The sequence below is a fragment of the Meriones unguiculatus genome, chromosome 6 (assembly GCF_030254825.1).
Source record: "Meriones unguiculatus strain TT.TT164.6M chromosome 6, Bangor_MerUng_6.1, whole genome shotgun sequence".
Classification (NCBI taxonomy): domain Eukaryota; kingdom Metazoa; phylum Chordata; class Mammalia; order Rodentia; family Muridae; genus Meriones; species Meriones unguiculatus.
Genome location: NC_083354.1, coordinates 113,581,263 through 113,602,637, shown reverse-complemented (window position 1 = coordinate 113,602,637; position 21,375 = coordinate 113,581,263). Strand labels below are relative to the sequence as shown.

Here is a 21,375-nt window from a genome sequence, read left to right as displayed (position 1 = left end):
GACATATTGAAGAGATAACCTTAAAAGTACTACCTATTACAGAAATTAATTCACTGTGAAAACCTGCCCAACAGGAGGCTAGAGAAATGGCTGGATTAAAAGCTAAGTACTTTCTCTTCTTTTTTTTAAGATCTTATCTATTTATTTATTTACTACTTACTTACTTAATTATTTAATGTATGAGTGCTCTATCTGCACGTACGCCTGCATGCCTGCTGGATTAATAGCTAAGTATTTTCTCTTTTCTTTTTTTAAGATCTTATTTATTTATTTATTTATTTATTTATTTATTTATTTATTTATTTAATGTATGAGTGCTCTAGCTGCATGTATGACTGCATGCCGGAAGATGGCATCAGATTCCAGCATAGCTGGCCATAAGCTGCCATGTGGTTGCAGAGAATTGAACCTCTGGACCTCTGGAAGATCAGACAGTGCTCTCAGCCACTGAGACATCCCTCCAGTTCCTTATTTTCTCTTTTCAGTTCCCAGCACTCATGTCAGATGGCCCAATCTCCCTGTAATTCCAGCTCTAGGGGATCTGACATCTCTTCTAGCCTTGGAAAGCACTCTTACATACATGACATACATACACTGAAACATACACATATACACAGAAAAATTTAAATATATAAAATAGAGTAAATCCTTTAAAAAAAAAAAAACTGCCCAATAAAGAAAACTCTAAACACAGCAGCCTCGCTAATCAATCAATTTTACCTAGCATCATTTACCAAGTAATTACAAAGTCTAGCAGAAAACAAATGGACATATTTCTTAAGTCCATTTTAGGAAGTCAAAATTACTCTGATTAAACAGTAATTTTACAGGAGAAAACTAAAAAGCATTATTCACCATGAACAATCACAAATCACTTGTCAAATACCATGTAGAGTTTGTTCAACATTTAAAAGTCAATCACTGGGACCAGAGAGCTAGCTCAGTTGTTAAGACTGTTCTTGCAGAAAACTCACAATCAGTTCCTAGCGGCCACAAGCTATTTTACAGCCATTTGTAATCCCAGTTCAAGGAGATCCAACAACCTCTTTTGGCCTTCTCAAAACACATGGTATACATACATGCATGTAGGCAAAACACTCATACACAGAAAATAAATTAAGTAACTTTTTTAAAAAAGGGACAATTCTTGGGTGTGGTGCTGCACACCTTTCATCCTAGCTCTTGGGAAGCAGAGATCAGGTAGGTCTCTATGAGTTTGAAGCCTGCATGGTCCACAGAGGCAGCCAAAACAGGGCTACATAATGAGACCCTGCCTCAAAAATAGACAGACAGACACGTGTCAGTCGCTATAAGTCACCCTCTCAACCAACTAAAAAAGAAAAATGACACAATCATCTTCATAAATAAAAAGAACCATCTGACAAAATTCAGTATTTATTCCTAATAGAAACTGACAGTGAATATGGAAATGCAAGGGACTGTCCTCAACATAATAGGACACATTCATGAAAAAGACTGAAGGCTTCCCCCAAGAAGGCATTATGTTCTTCATCATTTCTATTCAATACTGAATTTAAAGTCCTAGCCACTTCAATAAAGCAAGAAAAGCAATAGAAGACTTGCGGGTGAAAGGAAGAGGTATCTTTTATTTACAAAAGACATGTTGACCTACACAATCTAGGGAAAAAAAATGTAAAAAGCCAATAGAATGTGTGAGCTTAGCAAGGTCACAGGGTACAATGTTAACATAGGAAGCCAATTTTTATTTCTAGTAACTAGCAATAAAGATAAGAAACAGCAATTTTAAGAAGCATCTTTTAAAATAGGATAAAAATCCAAAAATAAAATACCTGTAATGTATGTATGCTAAAATTACAAAATTTGGATGAGAGAAAGTAAATGGAGAAATATCTTCATAAATTAGAAAACAGTATTGTTAAGCTATCAAATGTTTCTGATTTGCGTATACATTCACTGAAATAGTATGAAAGAGAGAAAAAGTGTGAGAGGAGAAATTTACATGAATACAAAAACTTGTACATAAATGATAAATGTTTACAGGGACTAGATACATAGTAGCTAAAAACTGAGAAGAGTTCAAATGTCTTTTGGTAGAGATCTTTTTTCAAATGTATGTGTATGTGTGTGACTTTATGCTCCATGTATAAGAGTACGTGTGGAGGACACAAAATGGCATCAGATTCCCTGGAGCTGGAATTATAGGCTTGTGAGCTGCCCAAAGTGGGTGCTGGAAACTGAACTTAGATCTTCTGCAAGAGCAAAAAGCACTCTTAACAGCTAAGCCATCCCTTCAGCCCCTTTTATTAATTTCTTAATGTGATATATTCAATCAATAAAATACCATTCAGCAATAAAGATGAAATCAACTAATACCTGCCAATATACACTTAAAACAGAAATAAAACACATACATTATCCCTGTTTCTTGCTATATTATGTCCCATGCTGCGTCAGGAGTTTGCTAACAAACTCCATATACAAAAATAAACATCCTTTATACAGTTAAAAACAAAACAGAAAAAGGCTTTTCTCTCTAAAGGACAATGTGATAAATATTTTTATTATAGTGGACTGCATGGTCTCTAATACGAATCAATTCTAGTGCTGCACTGCAAAAGAAGCAACAGGTAGTATCTAGACAAGAGTATGGCCAACAAGCAAAAGATGGGACATGGCCCTCAGGCTAATTTGTCAATACCTATGCTAAGCAAAAGGAACCATGCACAAAAAGTCACTCTAACACAGCAATAGGAAAAAGGGAAATAAATGAACTCAGAAAACAATCAGTGGTTGCCAGTAAATGGGGACTAGAAAACAGGGGTTGGCTAAAACTCTAGAAAATACCCTGTCTTTTTGCTGGGGAAAGATACATGACTGCATGTTTCTCAAAATCCATATATAGTGTATATAAGGAATATACAGGTTCTGAGTACCTCTAACCCAATAATCCATAATGTGCCAAAATCTGAAACAACTTTCTTCAGGACAAAACAATGCTACCAGTAGACTATTCCACTGTGAAACCGGCTTCAAAGTACAAAATTACTTCAGGAGATAATATAAGATTATCTGCAAGCAATGTGTTTAAAGCAGACAGGACACACAAATAAATTTCTGACTTGAGTTTCATCAACAAAATAGCTCACTATGTATATGCAAAGTGTACTTAAATCTCCCCAATCCAAAATGCTTCTGTTCTACATATTTTGGGTATATGATACTTAATTTGTACCTGTATCTCGCCCAAAAATGTCAATTTTACTCCATATAAAACACTCAGCAGATGAAAAGTGCTTACATAACAAGCCTGACAAACAGAATTCAACACCTGGAACCCAAGGTGGAAAAAAAGAATTGACTACTCAAAGTTATCCTCTGGCCACAAATGAGCAATGAATGAGCTGTGGTATGTGACACCCAAATCCACACACCACACAAATCATATATACAGTAGTAATAAAATTAAGATGTTTAAAATAATACTGTCTTTTTAAAAAATAAAGCAGGTTCCCTGATTCAAATGAACCAAGAGAAGAAAACATTTGCTTGCTATTTAAACAGACATTGGTTGAAATTAAAATATTTTTTACTATATATGCACACTAAGAGTACTTACTTATAAAATTATGTACCTGAGATTAACTTAAAACAGTCCAGTTGAGAAGTATTAGTAATTGTGGAAGCCAGGTGATAGGTACATGGGCTCATAATAATACTCTTGCTACTTTATATGTCTGAACATTTCTACAACAGCCTATTTGGGATTTGTTTTGTTTTGAAGAAAAAAAGTTCAAAGAATAAGTGTACACCACAAAATTTTGTACCTAATCTCTGCAAAGTTAGGTAGGAGAATAGAATGATAAATCTAAAGCTAAAAGTGCTCATGTTATATCTCTGAAAAACACATGAGGTCCAAAAACATGCCCTGCCAACTTCTCCCTCAATCCTATACGTACACTTACATATAAGTGTATATATCTTTATGAACAAAGAAGTTAAACGTAAAACAAGCTACTTCCCAAAACCTAGAAAGCAATGATATGATATGCCAATCACTACTAAAACAAAACAATAAAAACACTGCATTATTTGTTTCTGGGACAGTCACAAGCAGTGTAATCAGATCTAATTTCACAACTTGTATTCTTTCATCATTAAGGATCAAAATAGAAGCAAGAAAGCAATTAGAAAAATATTAATTATACTGCAGAAAACATACCTAACCACTCAGGATAATAACAAGGCACATTTGTAAATAAAAACAATGTACTAAAAACATAAACATGGGTGAAAGGCAATGGATCCATCAGTAAAGTGCTTACTATGAGCACAAAGTCCTAAGTTCAATCCCCAGAACACATGCTGGGAAAAAAAAATGCACACACTTAAAATATCAATGCTAAAAAATATCAATGCTAAAGAGGTAAGTGAATCTCTGGGGCTTACTGGGAGCTAACCTACTTGGAAAGTTCCAGACCAATAAGAAACCTTAGCCTCCCCGCAAAAAAAAAAAAAAAAAAAAAAAAAAATACAAGGGATAGCACCTGTGGAATGACACAGAAACTCTGCTCTGGCTTTCACACACATGGGCACATACATATATATGTATGCCCCCCCACACACACACACACACACAAACATGCACATACTTATACATAGGCTGGGGATACAGCTCGGCGGTGGTGGGACACTTACACATACACACATCACATATATGTAGCTCAGTGTTAGAGCACCTGTCTAACAAGATTGAAGTCTTTGGTTCAATGCCTAACACTAAAGAAAAGAGAGAAAAAGAAAAGAAAGACACATGCACACACTTTTTAAAACTAGGGGAGAAGGTCTCTTGAACTGGAGATGGCTCGGTGGTTAAGAGCATGTACCACTCTTGCAGAGGACCCAGGCTGAGTTCCTAAGTCATAGTCAGGCAGCCTCAAAGCCCTGTTTAACTCAAGCTCAAGGGAATCAGGGGATCTGATGCCTTCTTCTGGTTACTGAGAGCACCTGCACACTTGCACACATGTGCATACACATAATTTAAATCTTGAAAAAGTGGGAAGATGGATGTCCATGGTCTGTGCTGTCACAAGAAACCACATGGAAGTCCATCCATGCTCCCTCTGACAGTAAAGGGGAAAGGAGCTACTTTGGTAGTAGCACTGATGACTGCAGATGCACCCTTGATAAAAAGGGGGGTAGAAGGCTTTAGTGACAGCCCCTACACCTACCTCCCCTCCTGAAAAGTGTAACAGCCTAGCCAGAAAGCCATCAAAGAGAAATCCTAAAATTTGTGATAAAGATGCTAAAATGTAGCTCTCTACAACTGATGGCTTCTGGCAGGGGTGCAGGTGGGGAAGGACTCAGTTTTCTTTAAGGGGCTGGGCACTAGGAGTATGGCCTTGCTCCAGTGAATATATAGGCTTGTTTTTTTTTTTTCTTTTTTGAAGCCACAGGGTGGGGAATGAACCTGGAGGACTGGGAAGCAAGTGTGATCAGGGTTCATGATGTGAAATTCCCAAAAAAAAAAAAAAAAAAAAAAAAAAAGCCAGCGTGGTATTATACATCTGTAATCCCAGAACTCTGGGAGACGAAAGCAGATGGAAATCTGTGAGTTCAAGGCCAGCCTGGTCTACAAAGTGAGTCCAGGACAGTCCAAGACTACACAAAGAAACCCTGTCTCGGGGGGAGGGAGGTAGGGAGTTGCCCAGGCTCGGACTGGGAAACCCTAGGCTCAAGCAGTCCTCCAATATCAATACCCCAACCTGCTATGGGCATGCAGTACTATGCCCAGCTATCAGTATTTTTAATAAAATATTCTAACTATTCTTTTAATATAGTATTACACTTTACTTATTTTGTGTGTACGTATGTGTGCGCATGGGTACACATGTGCTATGATGCATATGTGGAGGTCAGAGGACAACTGCAGGAGTTGGTTCTCTCCTTCCACCATGTAGGTCCCAGAGATGGAACTCAGGTTGTCAGGCTTGTCAGCAAGTGCCTCTAGCAACTGAGCCATCCCGCTGGGCCCCTATTTCAGTGTTCTTACTTTTAAAATAGCTTAAATGAAAACATATTATCCCAGAATAAAATCAGAATTTAACTATACCCATAGTTTTCTTCATAATATTATAGAATACACCGCCCTGCTGGAACATGTGAGGAAGTCCTTTTGCATAAGACCACACGTCTTCCCCTGAAAGACAAAAGTAGATAAAGTGTAAGCTCAAACAAAAGAGTATCATCCAGGATTGTGCTGACACAGATTCACCTAGAACAGCGATTACAAGGCCAAGATCCAGAATGAATATAACACAGATATGATACTATGGCACACCAGAAAATGGACAGACCATGTGAAGGTGAGAGCTATTGCCAAGTGCTGTCTCAGAAGAGCCTAGACCCAGTGTTTGAAGGCCCATGTCACTTTTCAAGACACCCTAACAGTCTAAAATTTTAATAAATTCCCTTGTTTTTTTGTTTTGTTTTTAAGACAGGGTTTCTCTGTGTAGCCTTGGCTGTCCTGGACTCACTTCGTAGACCAGGCTGGCCTTGCACTCACAGAGTTCTCCCTGCCTCTGCTTCCCCAAGTGCTAGGATTATAGGCGTGAGCCACTGCACCCAGTTTAAAATATAAAATCTTAAAAGCCTTGGTTGTCACTTGAACATTAAGCAGAATATTCCACAATACTTTTACTAATAATACACAAATACTCTATTAATAATACAAATACTTTACAAATAATACAATACTATTACCAAAATAGCTTTAAGTGAAGACATGCAGAAAAGTTTGATTTAAAATATCAAATCTCCCTAAGTACAAAAATACTAATGACGCCTGGTTGAAGCTACAGTGGCCAACTTACCAAATTTCATCTGGAAAATTTATTTCTATGGTGATAACTTTTGTTTAATTATGGTAATTCTTATCCTAAATGGCCTAAATTTAGTTTTTCTAAAATACCTAAGGATATTATCTATTTGGAAAACATCAAAATGTATGGGATAGCAGGGTCTGAGGTTGTTTTGACTTTTTTGTTGTTGTTTTAGGAGAGGTAAGACTCTAACAGGTGATAAACAAGAAAAATGTCACATTTCTTAGCATTTCACATAGCAGACTATCTTACTTAAGCAGGTCATGCATCTCTTTGTTTTCATCATCTTCCCGTAACGGCTATTCAGACACTATTTTCCTAATCAGCCCCACCACTCCCCATGGTATCTGAACAGCACGGATACTATACTATATTATTCTGTTTATGTAATGTATGTATGTATAATTTTATACATTAAGGGTAAAGTTTTTTTTTAATCCCCCAAGAACTAATTTTTTACCCCAGTAAGAACAATACTGCACCATCACTCTGTAGATAAAGGAAGTATGATACCACCTAAGCCTCTATTACCTACCTATCTCTGAGCTAAGAAGAAACTTTTACAGCTTCTTTTACTATCACAGCTAGCTCTCTCTACTTCACTTACAAGCAAACAATCTTAAAATAATGCTTAATCTCCCCAAGATCACACAGCTAATAAGTGAAAAAACAGGGTCTAAATACTGCATATCAATCCAAAATTTACACATATCCCTAAAATTAAACATCCACTAGATGTTCAAATCATGTTAAGACAAATTTGATGGCACTATTCACAGTCCTGATTTATAAATATGTATGGCATCAATTGGCTATAGAAAAGACAAATCATTTCCTCTAGTAAACAAATACCTCTAATGAGTTATCTCTGTTGGTAAGAGGTAAGAGAAACAAAGGGAACTAGAGATGAGACTCTTTGTACAAGTCAACCACAGTTACATAAAGCTCTCCACTGGCATCTTCTCCATCTATATTACTACTGCATTTGTCTCCTGCCTAGACTACTGCCCCCTCTCAACTGGTTTTCCCTTGAGTCTTGTCCTCCCCAACTTCTTTGTTCACACAGAGTTAAACCTCCCTGAAGGTTTAACCTAGACTGAAGCAAAGCAGTGCAAAGGAAATCCACAACTACACACGAAGTCCTAAGGCCATGGTAAGCTATAGGACACTGTCTAAAAAGAAAAGAAGAAAAAAGAAAAGTGGCAGGGGGAGGGGCAGTGCACACCTCTGATCCAGCACTTAGGAGGCAGAGGTAAGCAGACCTATGTGAGTTCGAGGCCAGCCTCTATAGAGCAAGTTCTAGGACATCCAGGGCTATGTAGAGAGACCCTGTCCCAAATAAAAAGAAGAGGAGGAAGAGGAGGAGGAAGAAGAGGAAGAGGAGGAAGAGAGAAGAAAAGAACAGAACATAGAGCTAGGCATGGTAGTGCATGTACTCAGAAGGCAGAGGCAGGCCAACCTCTGTGAGTTCAAGGCCAGCCTGGTCTACAAAGTGAGCCTAGGACAGCAATTTAAAGAATCAATTTAAAATTCAATAATAGCCCATCTGATAAAGGCACATTACTGGCAGGCCTGACAACCTAAGTTCAACCCCTGGACCCACATAATGGGAGAACAACCAACTCCCCCAAGCTGTCCTTTAACCTCCACGTATATGCTCAAGAGCATGTGCACAAGTGTGCACACACACACAAACACAAACACACAAATTAAGTAAGCACAATTAAAACAAGGTATAAAATTCAATTTAAGTGCCCCTTCCTCTACAATTCTTGGGAGTAGCTGGGTAATAACTACTTTGATGGCAATATGTACACAAATACCAAGGCCACTATCATACTGCTAGCTGATTCAGTTTACCTTTTCTCTTTATTTTTTAAAATAAAAGGTTTTCAGATTCTGGGAAAGGCCAGTGGCTTATCAGACTTTCTATTCCCAGGACCTGGCACAATGCTCAATAAGTGCATTCTTAATACTAGTTGAGTAAACACAGAGAGAGTATCATAAATGAGGTGGATTTGTTTGTTTTCTGGCTGGAGAGATGGCTCAGCAGTTAAGAGCACTGGCTCTTCTACTACAGGACCTGGGTTTGATTCTCAATGCCTACTTGGCAACTTACAATCAACTGTTCCAGGGGACTTGACACCTTTTGCAGGCACCAGGAACACAAGTGCTACAGATATGCATTCAAACAAACAAACAAACGAAAAATAGAAGTAACATAACTGCCCCTTCCCACTGGATCTGTAAAATGTAACCAAAGGGCACCACCTATTTTTAAGACTCTAGTAAGTCAAACTCAGCAAAAACAAAAAGTGGCTCCATCTCTCTTAAGAGAAGAGGAATATGGTGAAACCTCCTTTATACCAATGCACTTTTCTGTGATAGTCTCTCAACTAGTTTTACTTAACAGTCAGCTGTTTTTCAAAGTTCAACAGTAAAATATTTCTAGTTGATGTACTTAGTGTGAAGATAGGAAACTGCGAACACCAACATAACCAACCTCTTTCCATTGTCTTCTTCTGGAATCCTTCCTACAGCTATCAGCTCTCCTCTCTAAACAGAAGGTGTATGTAAGAGTAGAACTAAAGATGATTTTTCTTCTTACTTTAATGGTGTTTTTTTTTCTATTTAATAGTGATTTTTTTTTAATTTTTAAAATTTATGTTTAAGAATATTTCTTTTCTTTTCTTGTTGTTTAAAGATTTACTTATTTAGCTGGGCATAGTGACACATATCTTTAATCCAGCACTCAGGGAGGCAGAGGCAGGCTGATCACTGTGAGTTTGAGGCCAGGCTGGTCTACAAAGTGAGTCCAAGACAGTCAGGACCACACAGAGAAACCTTGTCTTGAAAAAAAAAAAAAAAAAAAAAAGATTTACTTATGCACATGAGTGGTCTATTTGCACTCTTTCTGTATGCCTGCATGACAAAAGAAGACATCAGATCCCATTTTAGAGGGTTGGGTTGCTGGGAATTGAACCCAGCACCCCTCTAGCAGAGTATTCAGTGTTCATAACTGCTGAGCCCTCCCTCCAGCCCCAATATTATACATTTTTCTAACAATAAAACAGAGTTAAAATGAATTTTTAAAAGGTCATCATAGGCTGGCAAAATGGGAGAGTGGCTCTTACAAGCCTGAGAACCTGCATTTGATCCCTGGGACCGATATGTGGAAGGAGAGAACTGATTCTCATAAACTGTCCTTTGACGTCCACAGGCACATATATACACATACAAATATAATTTTTTTGAAAAGTTATCACTCCAATTTTTTAACTATAAATGTTTCTGAAGGCAATTTGGGGAAAATTGAGAAGGAAGGAATACAGATAAAAATAGCTACTAGGCATTACAATATTGTTGGAAAACCAGAGAAGGAATTTAAAAAAAAAAAAAAAAAAGGTTTTTTTGACCCAGTTTGACCTATCTGGCTTCAAACTCAAACTAATCTTCCTGCCTCACCTCAAGGGTTCAGCGACTACAGATAGCCTCCATAGCTGGAGATGACCTTTTATCCAATGATTGCAGGTGTGTACTACAACACCAGGTTATAAGAGGAATAACCCAATATTCTACAGCACAGCATGTTAAATATGGTTGACAATAATTAACTGTATGATCAAAAATTACTAACAGAGAGGTACTTTAATTTTCCCAATCCAGGAAATGTATGTGTCTGAGGTGGTAAATATGCCAACATCTCTGATCTGATCATTACACACTGAAGAGATGTACTGAAATATTACACCTTACCACATACATTCAGTAACTAAGTTGATCAAAATTAAAACATACTAAGTAAAAAGCCAATTTGTAGATTCTACTTTGCAACTTGAAAACAAACTGAAAACTCTTAACATCTATATGAACTATATGTTTACATATATACGGAGAATGCATGGGGGACATGTATTGCGCTCTTAAATGAAGGTCAGAGCACAGCAGGTGTCCTACCACTCTCCACTTTACTCCTTTCAGACAGGGCCTCACTAAACCTAGAGCTAGGTTGGCAGCCAGTGAGTGTAAATGACCTTTGGGGCTCCACCTACCATAGCACTACAGCTACAGGCAACAAATGTTCTTACCCACTTCCCAATCTCCCACATGAAATATATTTTAAAGACCCAGAAGAATTACTTAAAATGCTGAACTCAGACTGGCAAGAGGGCTCAATGGACAAATGCAGTTGCTGACAAGCCTGCCAACCTGAGTTTGAACCCTAAGACCCACATGGTGGACAGAGAGAACCAACTCCCCAGGGTGTCCTCTGACCTCCATGTGTACCCAGTGGTACATGCACAAAATAAATAAATGTAATTTAAAATTTTTAAGTTTTTTATGAACTCAAAATGAACAGCAGGTGTTTGTTTGCTTGTTTTAGAGACAAAGTCTCCTGTCACCCAAGCTAGCCTCCAACTTACTACATAGCTGGAGATGACCTTTTATTCCAGATCCTCTTACCTCCTCCACCTACTCAGTGATGAGATTTCAAGCCAGGCATTCACTAGCACACCCAGTTTTATGCAGTGCTGTGACTTCCTGCATGCTAGACAAGAATTTTAGCCGCTGAACTATATTCCTAGACCTTAAATGAACGATTTGTGCAACTGAATTTGAATTAGGATGAAGTTGTTGCTATTAAATAAAATGCTAAAGGTATTCATTTACAACTCTGAAAGCCAGACGCACCAGTGCACACCTGTAATCCTAGAGGTCTGTGAGTTCAAGGCCAGCCTGGTCTTCAAAGTGAATCCAGGATAGCCAAGGCTGCACAGAGAAACCCTATCTTGAAAAAATAAAAGGGGGGGGGGGAAGGGGTGGTGCTGGAGAGATGGCTCACTGATTAAGAGCACTGTGTGCTCTTCCAAAGACCTGGGTTCAATTCCTAGCATCCACATGGCAGCTCACAACTGTAACTCCAGTTCTAAGGGATCTGATACCTGCATACCAAAGCACATAAAATAAAAAACTAAATAAAAATAAAAAATTAAGAAAAAACAACTCTCTGCTCCTTATACAAACAGACCCTCCCATTTAAACATTTGGTTTCTTTGTTGTCCATTTTTGCTTTTTTTCCTTTTTGTTTTTGTTTTTAAAACATGTGTATTTATTTGGAGGGGAAGGCTCAAATCCCACCAAGCATAAACTTCAGGATCAGTAATCCATTTTTTCCATGTGGTTCCTAAGGATCAAACTTAAGTCTGAGGCTTGGCAGCAAGGGCACCTGCTGAGCCATCTTGTCAGTCCAAACTATTTCTAAGAAATGTATCCTTCATTTTACTTACTACTCAGTTCCTTAGTAAATCAAGTTTTTAGGTCACTATTAAATACATTAAAAGAATGTATTTATAATGTGCATACATGCACAAAAACACAATTGTGTATGTGTGGATGTAATGATTAATTTTTTTTTCCAGGAAGTACAAAAGTTAAGAACTACCACCTTACTTTATATATATATATATATATATATCGGAATTCTTTGGAAGAAAATAAAAGTAAAATATATCAAATGGCTAAGTCACAGAAAGTGATTAACTTAATCTTCAAAGCATAATTACATAAATCATTACCTGTAATGTATACATAAAGACAATCTATATATATCAATTATCATATTCAACTTTAAGACTATTCTCACCACAAGTGAACTACATACATATAAATAGGTAGAACCATCCAATGGAACATTAGGTATAACAATATGGATAAGCATGATCTAGATTTCAAACTTTCACCCAGCATTTAAAAATATATATATAAAGAGAATAATATAGAGACTCAATGTCACACACACACACACACACACACAAATCTGAATTCCAAATGTGAGTCTGGAAAATCCTGAGGTATTATATTGAGCTTCTATCTAAGTAGAAACATGTTTGTTAAGCATGCATGAGGCCTTAAATTCAACTACCAGTGTCACCTTCAGCAAGAAGTAAACAAAGTAATTACAAAGTGTTATGAGGGTTTTTGGATGCTGGGGATTAATCCATAGGACCTATATCTTAAAAATATATGGTTAAAAAGCCATAGTCCTTTCAGGAAGAAAAGCAGTATAATAAAACCCAACAAGCTTCTCTATTTCTCAAAAGTTGGTAGTGAACTCACACAAATCTCATTTTAAATATGCTACAGTCAAATTTTGCTTTTTACCTAAACCTATCTTTACCTCCTGATAAAGCTATGACAGTCAGAAAATAATACTAAGAAAAAAAGAAATCAGCCAAATTTTTATATCTACCATAGTTACCATAAAACAAAATACAAATAATTAGTCTATAAGGAATTGTAGTAACATATTTTGCAAAGCCATAGTTGGGCTGATTTAAACACTATATAAGTAATGAAGGTGGCAGTCTACAAAAACTAAGTTAAATAAACTCCAGTGGTCTGGATAAAATGAATTAAAGTACAGGTGACATATCACAGGAAAAATATTATTCTATTTTATACTACCACCATGATTCAAAGCAACTGTGACTATTTCCATGAATGCCACAAACTAAGCAGACTGATTATGTATTATTTTTGTTGATATAATACAAAAATCTATTTAATAAATATTATACCTTAGGACAAAAGAAGGTAAGGTCCTAAGTTCATTCCTAATACCAAAAAATAAAATTAAAAAAAAAAAAGCTCAAAATAGTCCTTCTTTTCTCTGCTTTATGACCTCCATAATATAAATTGTTATGCTCCATCACATCTTCCCTACCATAATAAATCTGAAGCTAGTAGCTAAAAACAAAAAAGCACTCTCAAGAAAAAGGAAAAACTCACGTTCCTGGCTATTACATATCAGCACATTTCAAAAATACACACAATCTCTGTGTGCATGAGCTTCTGTGTATGTGATAAAAAATGTTTTTCTAAACTGCTATGTTGGATATCTTTGTGGTTTATCATTTTTTTAATTTTTTAATTTATTATTTATTCACTTTGTACCCCAGCTGTAGGCCCCTCCCTCATCCCCACCCAATCCCACTCTCCCTCCCTCTTCTCCTCTTATGCCCCTTGCCTAGCCCACTGATAGGGGAGGTCGTCCACCCCTTCTATCTGACCCTAGCCTATCAGGTCTCATCAGGACTGGCTGCATTGTCTTCCTCTGTGGCCTGGTAAGGCTGCACCCTCCATCCCACCCCACCCCAGGGAAAGTGATCAGAGAGCCAGCCACTGAGTTCATGCCAGAAACAGCCCCTGCTCCCCTCACTAGGGAACCCACTTAGAAACCGAGCAGCCAAAGGGCTTCCTCTGAACAGGTGGTCTAGGTCCTCTCTATGCATGGTTCTTGGTTGGAGTATCAGTCTCTGCAGTGATCCCTGGGCCCAGGTATTTTGGCTCTGTTGTTTTCCTTGTGGAGTTCCTGTCCCCTACAGGTCTTTTTATCTCCCCCTTCTTTCATAAATTTCATGCACTCTGCCCAGACTTTGGCTATGAGTGGTTTATCATTTTTATGTCTATAGAAAAGAAGGTTGTACATGTTTTGATGAAAGCTATAAAATCAGGAAACTCCCTCAGCAGAAAACCTTGCAGGCAAGTTGTGATGATATTTTTGTTTTATTTTGTTTTTCGAGACAAAGTTTCTCTGTGTAGCCTTGGCTGTCCTGGATTCCCTTTGTAGAGCAGGCTGGCCTCAAACTCACAGAGATATGCCGGCCTCTGCCTCCCAGAGTGCTGGGATTACAGGCACCTGACCAAGCTCTAAGATGTGAAGATTTAAATGAGAAATGTCCCTCACAGTCGGTGGCATTTGATTGTTTGGTCCCTAGTTGGTGGTACTGTTTGGGTGGGTTTAGGAAATGTGGTCTTGCTGGAGGAAGTGTCAATAGATGAGGGCTTTCAAGTTTCAAAGCCCCCCTGGGCCATTATTCTCAGTGAGCTATTGCTTCCTGCTGCCATTTTAAGATATGAGCTCTCAGCTGAGCAAGATGATGATTACCTATAATCCCAGCACTTGGAGAGAGAGGTGGAAGGAAGCAGACCCTCTGTAAGTTCAAGGCTAGGCTGGTCTACAAATCGAGTCCAGGACAACCAGGGCTACACAGTGAAACCCTGTCTCAAAAAAACCAATCAAACAAAAAACCAATGTGAGCTCTTGGCTTACTGCTGCAGATGCCATGTTGCCATACTCCTTTGCCATGATAATGGATACTTGTCCCTCTGGAACCATAAGACCAAATAAATCCTTTCATCTATTAAACTGCCTTGGTCATGGTGCTTTACCACAGCAACAACAGCAAAAAAACTAATACATAAGTTCACAGAAGGCAGGAACTATGTCTCATTCATCTTTGCACCACTAACACAGTCCTAGGCTCACAGCATACATTCATTTTGATGAACTAATCTGTGTTCATTCACTTAGCAAGCATTTGCTTAGTGTCATAAAATGTTTCAGGACTGCACTAGGTAATAAGGTATTCATTAAAACAGGTTATATTCTGTTGACTTCAAATCTAGTGGGGAAGGGGAAAATAAATATTTGAACAACAATTCAGATCATTAAGCTTGTATTAAGTGCTGTAAGGAAACTGAATAAGGATATAAAAATAAAAGTGATCTAAAAAGAATAGTAAGCAAAAGTCTCTCAAACCTTTAGAGGATATATTCAAAACGAAATATAAGTGAGACAAATAAATAAATACTGTAAAACGTGATTTCTGCGCTATTTTATAAACAATCATAAAGGCAGCTACTTTCTGCATTTTGAAATTTGTAGTTTTCCAAATAACTGTTATTTTTTTTAGCATCACAACTCTAAACATTAAGTTGTTAAATACTTCTTAAATATGGTCAAATGTAGATAACCATTCCAAAACTAATATTTTTATAAACACATTACTTTTGAAGAGTACCTTCTATATAATTTTTAAAAATCAGAAAGAGAAGACTAATATTTTTTAAACAGGAACAGCCACTGTCTTAGTACTTTGCTTACTTTGGGTTTTGATGGGTTTTTTTTGTGTTTTGTTTTGCTGTTGTTGGCATCACTGGAGACAGAGTGCTGCTATGTAACACAGGCTCAAGACAAGCTCATGATCTTCATACCTTAGGTTCCCAAGTGCTAGGATTACAGGTATGCACCACCATACCAGGCTTATGCTATTTCTTAAGGCAGAAATCTCTCAAATGCTACTGTTTTTAAATTAGCAAAATCGAGCTTTATACTTAAATTTTACACATATAAAAATATACATATAAAATCTTACGGCTTATGGATAGCAATATAAATATTAAAGGTAAAGAGAGAAAGGATCAAAATAGAAGGCGATAAATCTTAGGGAACTCATTACAGTCTCAACTCAGAAAATTGGATGCAGGAAGTTTAAATCAGTTCTTTTGAAACGTAATTATAAGCTAATATTTTTACTTTCATTATAGAATATGTTACCATACTGAGCAAACTCTTAAAGACTACTGATTTGTAATGCCACCCATGCCAATGTATTAATCTACAATAGAGTAAGTGCACTTACCTGCACTCTCACCTGTTACCAAATGAAGCTAAATGAATGGTAAAAGTAAATGCTCTTATGGAATCATGGAACTAGGTAAAGAGAGTGTTCTGGCTTGGAGGCCAAAACCAGGACACATAAAAATATTCCTGTCCTTCAGCAAAGATTACCTTTCTAGTTACCAGAATTATCATGAATCCCAGGTGATATATTTCTCCTTTGTACAAGAGCGTTGTACAAAAACATTGCCAAATTCTGCTTTTTCAGACTCTTTTTCAATGCTGAGTGCTGACCATCATTCCATTTCTGCAGACACAGTCTTTCTTTAGACATGTTAAATTCAGTTAAAAACAAAACAAAACAAAACAAAACCCCTCAATTGCTTTCTACTTGTTGGACACTATACTAGTTACTGGATATACAAAGTCAGTAGGAGATATTCACCACATACATGTCCAAGTTCATCCTCTTTTAAGACAGACACTGTCATCCTATTTTTAATTTGAAAAACTGTCAGTCTTAAAATGTTTTCTGTATATACTTAATTTTCTTTATTTTATGAGATGTTATTTAATTTTTCAGAGTTCTGAGTATACTTTACCCATGCTCTTATCAACTACAACAGGTATTTTGTACAGAGGCACCTGAAGTACTGGGAAGTTAATAGTTTGTCTGAAATCACTAAAGTAGTAAGGAGTAGAGGCAAGAGTTAAATTGTGTCTTCTGATTCCAAAGACTATCCATCCATTCCTCTATTCCATGTAGTCTCTGAGAGAACACAACATCTCAGAAATACAGAAAATACCTAAGTCAGCTCGTCCAACTCAGTTTTTATGGCTGCCAAACTAAAATCAATAATATCAAGTTTAAAGTTTATATAGTTTTTAGACCCCCCATTAACTAGTTCCCCTATTTAATAAGCCAGTAATAACAAATCTTCATGATAGTAGGCCAAGGCCCAATTCACTATTATTTAGTAGTCTGAGAAAACAGAATCAAAAGCCAGCACTTTTCTAGCTAAAAGTTCTAATCTTAGCAAAAGCAAGGCTCTTCCAATAGCTAACATTTAAATTTTACTTCAAACTTGAAAACTTATGTAAAGCATGTTAACACCAACTTAAAGACAAAAGCTAAGCAAATAATGTAAAAAGTACACCACTAGGCAGTATCTCAAATCATCTAAAGGATGAAATTATGTATTTGGCGATAATATAGTTTCCTTTAATTTATGCTAAATTATCCAAAAGAATTCTTAACCCCACTGCCACCTTTCTTGTTTGCTTATTAGCTATTCACTGCAATTATGGTAGTCACTGAACCATGAAATTAAACACAAAATTTAGTGTACACATAAGAGAATATGATGAAGGAAAGGGAGAACAGGAAATGGAGGAGATAGGCTAGTAGGTGGGAGTGCAGTGAGACTATAAACACCAGAAACTGCAATTCATCAAACAGGAAGTCCTCAAATCACATGACAGGCAGGAAAATAAAATTAAAAATAAATGAAAAAGGATTAAGATGTAAAAGCCTAAGAGCCCAGGCAGGAAGAAAAAGAAAGAGCTTTAACTATTTAGATACATTTGCTTTTTTAAAACAATTTTTGAAATAAGATACATTTAAATAACTGGGTAATAGTTGAGGAAAAATTCATTTTATAGTTATGCGTTTCTAATACTCAATAATCATATTGTTTACGACCAAAACACTAGAGAAAATAATTTTCTCCTAAGTACTGAATCAAGTATTTATGGTAACCAGTTTTTTCTTCCCACAATAGAAAAGACTCAGTATTTTAAACTCACAATTAAGATATACTATCAGAGTTCAATTGCTCTTACCCATTAACGTTGCTAAAAGACACAAGGAGTACATTTCTTTGTCAGCTTGCTCCTGAAGTTCCTTGGACGACAGTTTGCCAGTAACAGCAATCTCTTCTTGCTTCACAGAGTGGGATGAGTGGGCTGAGTGGGCTGCAGCAGACTGGCCACCTTCCGCTTTGCCTTTTAAGATCTCTATTGTAATTCTGTCACCGTGCTGTAAAGGAACTGGCTCTTTTTCCATTCCTGCCTGGGGTGGCATTAACTCTTTAGGAGGAAAGCCATATCGAATACACTGCAAATACGGAGGAATGTTGAACTCTCTGGCTATACTTTCCTGAAGTTCAAAAAAGGTTGTCGAAGGCTTAAGGGTAACCATGGACTGCCGTCCATCATTAGTTGTTATTCGAATCTTCTTCTCCTTAGAAGTTGTAGGAGAGTAGGGCACCTTGGTGGGGGTGGCAGGTGCAGAAGATGGGCCATCACGAATAGTACTTGGAGAAACAGTTCTAGGCTGCCCCTTTTGCTCTTGTTTTAGTTTCTCTGTTTTCCGTTTCTGCATTGCAGAAGCTTGTTCAGTGATGTTCTGTTGAATAGTTCTTTCAGTTTTACTCATGTTTAATTCTTCCTTGTGCAAAGTTTTTGTTTTCTGTCCAGTAAGAATAATTTTAGTTGGTAGCTGAGACTCCAATTCTTGTCCTTGCACATCTCCAACTCTTTGAGCATGAGCACCATCTATATTGACTGGAGTGTAATCATCAGGATTTTTCTTTGCAGTCTGATGCAATATAGTGTGGACAACTTTCTGAACTAGGATCTCACTCCCAAATTCACCTGGAAAGTGTTTGGTAACAAGTTTCATTGCAACATCATAAACATTACTATTCAAAGATGGATCACTTTCATACTGGAACCAATATACTGTTTCTCTGACTACTCTCCCTCCCCATTCCAATGTAATAGGAAAAGCTTCTGGGAGATTGTCATATTCTTTCCCTTCCCAAAAGTGTTTGAATCCACAACCACATTTGCCACCGGTAGACCTAGAATTAGTTCTGTCTCCATCCAAATATACAATAGAGCCATCTCCTCTGACTCTTCGAACAGATGTGCCATGGCACCAATTACAAGCTGTTAGATTACTCAATCCATAGTCTGGTATCAGAACATCTTTCACTGGATCATATGAACAAACCAAATTGTTTAAGGGAAAGCTGTAATTTTTGTCAGGCCTCAGCTGTCCATGAGTACTTTTTGCCAAGTTATACAGTTTCCCTCCTGGAGCCAACCACTCAGGAGGTACATGAAGTTCAGAAAGGGCACCACAGAGCAAACACTTGTGAAGGCGATTATCCATTACTGCTTTTTTAGCAGCTGCTGTAACTTCCTCAGGCTGAACTCCAATCACCCCAGTCCTTCTGTAGAAATACTGATGTACATCAGCAACCAAACTAGGATGGATACCATGCTTGTCCATAAAGACTTCTTCCATAGCAGCAACCAGCCTAAGTAAGTATTTATCTTGCAAACTTCTGTCTCCTCCAATAACACAACCACCATCCTCCTCAAGTTTGATATACTTTTTAATAAGGTCCTGAGGCACACCCCATGCTTTAGGGAGCAAATTCATGGGTAGTTTGGGCAAGGCAGCCCCTTTTATGCCTACCAAGGGAATATAATGGTTTCTACCGGAGCTACTCCACGCAATACAGATTGGCTTGTTCAAATGACCATCTCTCCCAGTGCATTTTTCTGCAGGTATGAGTCCAGGTAGAAAGGTAGCTGAATAATCGCCAGAGCTTCTCATGCCGCTGAGGGAATCTAGGAGAATTATGGGACGATGTAACACGTTAGCAAGGCCAAATATGTGGATGTTCCTCAAGCCCAAGGGGACACCTTCAGGTGGCACAAACAGAGGGTCACACTCATTGATAATGTCCTCCCACTCAGCAGCATCGATAAAGTCATGAAACAGGGCTTGATATCGGGCTAGGTGCTGCTGAAAGTGCTGCTTGAGATTCTCTCTCAGGGCATGCCAGAAGAGCTCTCGGCCTACCAGAGCTCTGGACACAGCATGCACGAGACAGTGTCCGTCCCCATCCACATGCACCGGGATGAGACACTCCTGACTTTTATTGGCCCGTTTGATATCCTCGAGAGTGTCATGCAAATAGAGCAGGCTTCCGGAGCGGTCCTTGCCGTAGCCCACTGTGTTGACATGCTCCGGTTCGATGAGGAAGGCCCGGTCACCGAGTAAGGCGCAATCGAACAGTTCGCCCTGGTTCATGTCCCGGAGAAGCTTGGCCCGGCCCGTTTGTTTGTCCATTCCGTAGCGTGCCAATATGGGAGACAACAATTTGCAGTGGTAGTTGGAGAGGCCCATCACCTTTACCAGTTCCGTGTTCTTTTTGGGAGCCCCCGTCACCCCGAGAAGCGCGTTCCGCAGCAGATTGTGCAGCACTACGTCCGGGTCAGTCACCTCCTCCACTCCCAGCAGCTGGTGCTGCTCGTGCCGCTGTCCGCACTCGGTACACTCGATGCTGACAGAACCGGAGGCCGGGAAGAACAGACGCGCCTGGCACTTGGGATCCGGGCAGCTCCCGGAAAGGATCCTCCGGTCCCTTCGTTTCGAAAGGCCCCCCGGAGTAGCCGCCGCCGCCGCCGCCAGCGACGACGAAGTCTGCGGAGCCTCGGGGGGAGGAGGCGGCGGCGGCAGCGGAGGCGGCGGCGGCGGCGGCTGAGACATCGCTCTGGGCTCTCGCTCGGCGTCCCAAGCGACCCTCAAAGGCACATAGCCAGACCTCTGCCGGCCCGACGAGGTCTAGTCCAGGCCTAGGGCGAATGGCTTTCCTTTCCCTACCAGTTCCTCCTCCTCCTAGGCGAAGGCGGAAGCGCCGGACGTTGTTTCTCTTCTCACTTCTCCACTGTCTCAGCCGTTGCCTCGAACGTAACGGCCACCACCCCACCCCGCACTCACACTCACTGACTCTCGCTCTCTCCCTCAGACACAGACATACACGCCCTCACCGAGACTGCGCAGGCGTAGCTTCCGCTCTGCCTTCTGGGAACGAGAGTCTTCAGGCTCCTCCCTCGCGAAGGAGTGTTAGGCGCTTCCGTCCAGAAAGAACTTCAAATACCACAATGCAAAGCGACTCGGCGCACGAGGGGAGGAAAAAGAGGAAGGCAATCGGAAGGTGGGGGCAGAAAGGAAGCCGATGACTCGCGGGGCTT

General features: G+C 38.9%; 1 protein-coding gene across 1 annotated transcript in view; it reads right to left on the bottom strand.

Moving 5' to 3' along the window:
* Vcpip1 (valosin containing protein interacting protein 1) overlaps positions 1-21,170 on the bottom strand; it is a 28,230-nt gene extending 7,060 nt beyond the window's left edge. The window contains exons 1-2 of the mRNA XM_021644431.2: positions 18,166-21,170; positions 6,092-6,178 (exon numbers count right to left, since the gene is read on the bottom strand). Of these exons, the coding sequence (XP_021500106.1) occupies positions 6,092-6,178; positions 18,166-20,890 (2,812 nt within the window). The 5' untranslated portion in view covers positions 20,891-21,170. The remainder of the gene's footprint in view (positions 1-6,091; positions 6,179-18,165) is intronic.
* Positions 21,171-21,375: the final 205 nt, after the last annotated feature.